Raw genomic sequence first — 6,770 nt, 5'->3', positions numbered from 1 at the left:
CCGTCGCAATGTCGATGCCCACATGGGAACGGGGAGGGTAATGGCAACAAACAACGCATACACACACACACACACACACACACACACACACACACACACACACAAAGAACTTGGGCGGAGGGGGCATTTAATTTTAGCCAAATTGCACGCGACACCGTGTCCACGAGAGCGTCCACTGAGCGGCGATGGTGTTCTCGTTCGAAGATGTGGGATTATGGATTGAAGGCGATCCGAGCCGTTGTATGTTTACCAACGCTGACAACACCGCGTTCAAATGCTATTAAAGTTCGGTTTATCAACACCACTGGGGAGGGCGCAGGAGGGGAACGTAGGCCACCGAGAAACCGACCTCGAACTAGAGTAAGAAAACGGACATAAAAACCTTGCTGCTGCTACCCCGTCTGACATGGATGGTTGAGAACATCACCGTACCAAGACGCGGCCAGACAGCTGGCGTTAGCATGTCTGCCCCGCAGTACTAGGGACGTCGTTGTCCCGCGAGTTTGTGGCAATAGCAACAAAAAAGGCCCCGTGCTCTCACACATATGGACTTGCTGCGCGCGCGGTAGGACCTCGCGCAGCCAACACACGTAAGCGCGCGAGTTTTCCGCAAGCACGGAGCATCGAAATATCGGCGAAAGAAAACGCGCGTGCCAGTAAACGGCAGTTTGTTGTGTCAGTGCCACAGCAACGGCCGGGGATTTTCACGTTAGTAGTGGAACGCCGCATAGTGGCAAAGTGCAACAAGTGGCAACGAAAAGTTTCGTGCAAACGGTTGGAGGAAGAGTGGTGGAAACATCGTATCGATTAAACAATCTTCCTCCTAGCAAGTAATTCTGCAAACCCCGGGAGTTCTCCAGTCTGTTGCTCCTGGATGCGCCGGATTGTTTAGTGCGTCGGAACGCTTGAAACGGACAACAGGGAGAGAGGACCTTCATCCTTTTAAAAAAAGCAAGTGAATCTTCAGACATTATTCGTTCTTCTTATCGTGCGCTAAAAACACGGAACACAGACCGGACGGGCGGACCCACCATGAAGTATCCCAACACGCTTGACCTCAACACGTACCGGGCGTACATGTGTGCGCGGCACCTGAATCGCGACAAAACCCGCCAGCTCGATGCCATCAACCTCGACTGGGACCTGAACGTGCCGGAACCGCTGAAGGTGCTCTGCCTCAAAGCGATTGCCGACAACTGGATGACGGTGCCGTACTTCCGGGAGCTACCGCTCTGCGAGGATCGCCAGTATCTGCTCGATCTGCTCGATCTGAACTTTCCGCTCGAAACGCTGTGCGCGCGGGTCCGCAGCGATGCCTTCTGGAAGCGAGCCTTTCACCACCGGTGGCGCACGTTCGTACCGATAGAGGTCGGCACGAAGCCGTGGATACGGATCTACCTCGAGCAGCATCTGGCCGAGCTGGTGGAGCACCTGAAGCCGAACGAGTACGACCAGGAGAGCGTGAAACGGATCGTCGATCTGTGTTCGCCGTTCGTGCGCGAGCTGCGGCTCGAGCGGCTGCAACCGTCGCTGTCCGACAACAGTGACCACGTGCCGCTCGATGCCGTGCTGGCGAACTTGCGGCGACTGCAGCGCATCAGCGTAACGTACGACGTGAAGGATGTGGGGCACAATTTCTTCCTCGGCTGCGCCACGATCACCGAGATGGACGTGAAGCTGATGACGCAGGGCTTGGAACGGTGCGGCGAGCTGACGGAGTTTCGCCTGCACAGCAGCAAGCTCGAGCCGACGATGATGAAGCGCATCAGTGCGGCCCTCGGGAAGGGCTGTCCGCAGCTGCGTACGATCGCGTTTCCGCACTGCCGCTGCGGGGACATCGGGCTGCGCGCGTTCTGTGATTCGATCAAGCCGCACTCGTTCCCGAACATACGGGAAGTCGTATTGACCAACAATTTCTTATGTAAGTAGACGACGGACAGACACTTCCAGAGATAAGGCCTTAAAAAAAATCTTTTTTTTTATAATAGCTCCAGAAAGCGTTCAGGAGCTAACCTGGCGCCTTCGGCATCGTCGCATCGAAAAGCTTGACCTGAGACTCAATCCAATCCTTACCGAGGGTGCTATGTTCATCATAACGAGTGTGTTCTACATGCCACTGCAGGAGTAAGCAAGTCCACCGTCCACGTTCATGGTTACCCAAAGTCAACAATATTCTGTGTTTTTTTACTCCCTTTTTTCTCCCAGACTCAACCTCAGCTGCTGTTCGATTGATGAACAGATCGAGGAGTATCTGTTGATGCTGATCCGCTTCAACGACACGATCAAGCGGCTCGACATCTCCTCTAACCGTCTGTCGCCGGCCATGGGGGAACGGTTGCTGCAGCGCGTTTACGAAAATAAAACACTCCAGCAGCTCGATTTGCGCAACACGGACATCTCGTACGATGTGCGGGCGATCATCGATGAGGTAATACTGGAAAATCGCGACCCGCACAGTTTGCACACGTGGTAGCTGGGTGCGATGGTCTGTTGGAGTGTGGATTTGATAGATGAGCGCGTTAGGTGTTGTGATTGGATGTTTTTTGCGGAATTTATACAGGAACTAATTATCAGCAAGGATGATAAGATGTAACTGCAACCATCGTATTCTAGTTTTGCGCCTTACTAAAACACACATGCTATGTGCTGACCAGAATAAGATTATTGTACATTTAATATATGTTTGTAAAATAGTGTCGAAACCAATAAAGTTTTAACTCAATTCACATGATGAACTAGTGATTTTTTTTAGGGGCATAACGTGAATCGTGCCCCATCAACCGACTTTTTTAAATAGGCTCTTCATAATTTATGTTTAATAATGCTTACGCTTACGATTACAAAAAACGATTAAGTAAGTTATAATAAACTCGTTTCAAAAGTGCATCAAATATCGATAACCGCCATTCCGATTTTCAAACGAATTTGTTTCAACTTAGAATCTCTGTAGTTTCGTCCCCATTGCGTACATCAACTTAAAATTTATAATTTAATCAAAACATTGTTTGAGAATTCCAACAAAGGAAGTTTTATAAATAATCGTTCAACAAAATGTCACCCGATCTCGTTTGCCGGCCGCCCCACTGTGCTGCCTTCCTTGCCGACCAATCAGCGTTCAACACACACATTTTCAGCTGTCACTGACGCGCAGTGCGAGGCAAAATGTCAACACGTCCAGTGCGAATGGAATGAAAAAAGGCTACAACAACGTACGAGCAAACTCGGCAACAATACAGTACGCGTGCATTACTAAAGGCAGGAGCATCTACTATTTGCGGACGGTGTAATGCAGAAGATCTCAAAACGCTCTCGTACGACAGCGAGACAGTGAACGTTTTCCAGCCAAAACATATCAAACATAGCAGTCTCTGTGTGTACGTGTCGGCGCGTGTCTGCGTGTGTGTGTGTGTCCCTCTGGTTCCCCACAAATTCGTGGTACGGGACCTTCCCGGTTTACTTCTGCAGTCCCGCTGGGCGGAAGGAGAATATTGAACGGGTTGAGGACGGAGAAAGCACAGGCTCAGCATGTTGTTAAATATTCACGATTCATCACAGCTGGCCGATAGCCGGAGGTTGGGAACCGTCCTGCTCTTCCTATTAATAGAACTGTTCTTCGAAGGTACGTGTTAAATGTGCCCCGGTGGAGGGGGGAGCCAGAAGTGCGTTCCCACGCAACGGTGTTTCTGCACCGTGTGGTGTGTACAAGAGCAGGCACTGACGTGTCCTACAGCAGCTAAACAGAGCCACCCCTAACTGCCACTACTGGCGCCCTCCCATTGGAAGGTCCAAAGCAACTGCGAACGCAAGTGTGTGTGCATGCTGAACCTAATCGTTATTATTGTTTTCCATTTCCAGGTGCCGAAACTGCCACACAGGCCGAAATCGATCGGCATCTAGAAATCGGCCGAGATTTCCTAGCCCGGGGTCAACTGTCGGACGCGCTAACGCACTATCATGCAGCTGTCGGTAAGTGGGCAGGGCTGCTTGTGACCATCATCATTTTCGCGGTCAAGTCGGTTAAGTTCTTGTCGCGGTTGATTAACAACAAAGGGTGGCAGCTCCTTCATTGTTTACCTTGCAAACACGCACGTTTCTTCGTCAGCTGATTGCGCTGGAATGCAACCGAGTTGCAGTTGTGTAGAGTGTGTGTCCTTTTTTTGTAATCGCTGATGCTTTCTAGCAATGTTTGCACAGCTGGTAGTGCTGAGTTTGAATTAGCCTGGTTTGTTTTGAAAATTTTGATTATTTGCACAAGTGAAAAGTGCTTTCGGTGTTGTAACAAGTACATTCACACTATACTCCCGGGATGTGTGATAGCACTTATCAAGCGAAGCTTGATAGGGGCAAATCAGCTTCAGACACGTACCGTTTTTCTTGCTCTATGTGCAGACACACACACACACTGTCTGCCTCAAGTGACGTGTCGTTTTAATTACTTTTGGGTCGTCTGACGATGAAAGCGCCGATTCGATGATGATGCTTTGCAATGATAAGCGACTAACCTATCTAATCTTCACCGTATTCGTGTTTTCTCACCGATGCTTCGCATCTTTCTGTCCGTTTTCCGTTTTCTCTTTCTGCAGAAGGCGACCCGAGCAATTACTTGACGTACTTTAAGCGTGGCACAGTTTACTTCGCCCTCGGCAAGGCCAAGTTTGCCATCAGCGATTTTTCGCGCGTGCTCGAGCTGAAGCCAGACTTTACGGCGGCCCGGGCCCAGCGCGGCTCCGTGTACCTGAAGATGGGCGACTTCGACAACGCCGAGCTCGATCTGATCAACGTGCTGCGGTTCGATCCGCACAACGCGGAAGCGAACATGCACTTCAGCCGGATCGGCCCCGCCCGCGACCAGTGGGTCCTGTGCGTGGATCTGATGGAGCGGGGCGATTTCACCACCGCCATCGCACTGCTCAGCCAGCTGCTCGAGGTGTGCCCGTGGTCGGTACCGATCCGGGAGTCCCGCGCCCAGATGTACCTGCGCATCGGCGACCGGATGGCAGCGGTCAGTGATTTTCGCTCCGTCAACCGGCTGTCGCACGACAGCACCGACGGGTACAACAAGCTGGCCCGCATCCTGTACGATATCGGCGACTCCGGTGCGGCACTGAAGGAGATTCGCGAGTGCCTGAAGCTCGACCCCGAGCACAAGGATTGCTTCCCGTTCTACAAGAAGATTAAGAAGGTGGACAAGGTGTACGTGGACGCGCAGACGGCACGGGAAGAGCAACGGTACAAGGATTGTGTGGCGGGCGGCGAGAAGCTAATCAAGCTGGAACCGGACGTACCGATGATCGTGTACAATGGCAAGCAGCTGCTGTGCAGCTGTCTGGTGAAGGAGGAAGAGTTCACCGATGCGGTCGTCCGGTGCCGGGAGGCGCTCGATATCTACCCCGACCCGGAGGTGATGTGCGACCGGGCCGAGGCCCTGATCGGGGCGGAAATGTACGACGAAGCCATCGCCCAGTACCGGGAGGCGCTCGAGATCAACGACAATCTGCAGCGGGCGAAGGATGGCATCGAGCATGCGCAGCGCGTTCAGAAGCAGGCGGAACGGCGCGACTATTACAAAATTCTCGGCGTCAAGCGAAGCGCCACCAAGCAGGAAATTGTGAAGGCGTACCGGAAGGCGGCCCAAAAGTGGCACCCGGACAACTACCAGGGCGACCAGAAGAAGATGGCGGAGAAGAAGTTTATCGACGTGGCGGCGGCGAAGGAGGTGCTGACGGATCCGGAAAAGCGGCGACAGTTTGACGCCGGCCAGGATCCGCTCGATCCGGAGGCGGGCCGGAACGGGTTCGGTGGGGGCAATCCGTTCCACCACTTCCACCACGGGTCACCCTTCCAGTTTAAGTTCCACTTTACGTAAAGCGTGTGTGTGTGTGTGCGAGTGTACGCGTCCTAACTTCCTTTTCTGTGCGCACCACCACCACTAGCGCCTTCAATCCTTTCGTTCCTTGCGTTGTCCGGTGTACCATTGGGCGCGGTATTACGGATCCCATCGGTGACAGTAGACGGTGAAAAAAAAGCAGAAAACGAAATCCTAAATCAAACCGCGCAACCATTTGCGACAGGCTCAGGTATTGACCCATATTTGTTTGCGTGTGTTCTTGCTACCGGAAGAGAAGGCGGGATCCCGAGAAACCTTTTCCCGCACACAGTTGCTCTAGTGGGTTACAAATCCATATGGAGCCCCCGGGTGCCAGATTTAATTTATTCTTTATCAGTGGAGGTTTTATTCGGCCTTCTCAGCTACACGAGCTAACTAATGGCACCTTTTTTGTTTAGTTTAAATTTGAATTTTGCCATCCATCTATCACGCAATACGTAAATGCGGTCTTACACATGCGTAAAAATGTATGAAACGAAAAAAGGAATCCTGAAAACATGTCGATTTTTCTTAACGAACTGTTAATTTAGTGAAACACACCTCGTTAGCAACACAAGCGTGCGTATGCTGAAGGTGGTCAGCAGGGCAGAGCATTGGTGCCGCACCAAGTTGCCTGTAAAGCGCCCAACTTTCAGGCAGGCAAAGAACGCGGCAGGACAGGACATATAACGAGAGTTGCATTTTTGCTGCAAAGAGGCACTGTCGATAGACTGAAAACTGGTTGATAGTAGGAGATGAGCGAACGCGGCATGAACGGCTTGTTAACGCAATTTTGTACATATTAATAATTTGCTTTGATCGCAATCTAAAAGCTAAACCAATACAATAAAACCTCTTAGTGATACTTAGTAAGAGATATAGTGTGTTGGTTTTCTTCTCTATG

At 51.4% G+C, this 6,770-nt stretch overlaps 2 protein-coding genes across 2 annotated transcripts; both read left to right on the top strand.

Moving 5' to 3' along the window:
- The first annotated feature begins 385 nt into the window (after positions 1-385).
- LOC121590240 (dynein regulatory complex subunit 5) lies at positions 386-2,726 on the top strand. The gene is made up of 3 exons (XM_041909723.1): positions 386-1,921; positions 1,989-2,124; positions 2,206-2,726. The coding sequence occupies exons 1-3, from the start codon at positions 1,033-1,035 to the stop codon at positions 2,471-2,473; spliced, it is 1,293 nt and encodes a 430-aa protein (XP_041765657.1). The 5' UTR covers positions 386-1,032; the 3' UTR covers positions 2,474-2,726.
- Positions 2,727-3,132: 406 nt separating this feature from the next.
- Positions 3,133-6,743, top strand: LOC121588510 (dnaJ homolog subfamily C member 3). The gene is made up of 3 exons (XM_041906539.1): positions 3,133-3,619; positions 3,856-3,966; positions 4,584-6,743. Exons 1-3 carry the CDS (start codon positions 3,526-3,528, stop codon positions 5,864-5,866), a joined length of 1,488 nt encoding a protein of 495 aa, XP_041762473.1. The 5' UTR covers positions 3,133-3,525; the 3' UTR covers positions 5,867-6,743.
- The last annotated feature ends 27 nt before the right edge of the window (positions 6,744-6,770 follow it).

This window comes from Anopheles merus, chromosome 2R (assembly GCF_017562075.2).
Source record: "Anopheles merus strain MAF chromosome 2R, AmerM5.1, whole genome shotgun sequence".
NCBI classification, from domain to species: domain Eukaryota; kingdom Metazoa; phylum Arthropoda; class Insecta; order Diptera; family Culicidae; genus Anopheles; species Anopheles merus.
Note: the sequence above shows the minus strand (reverse complement) of the source record. Positions and strands in the feature narration are given on the sequence as shown.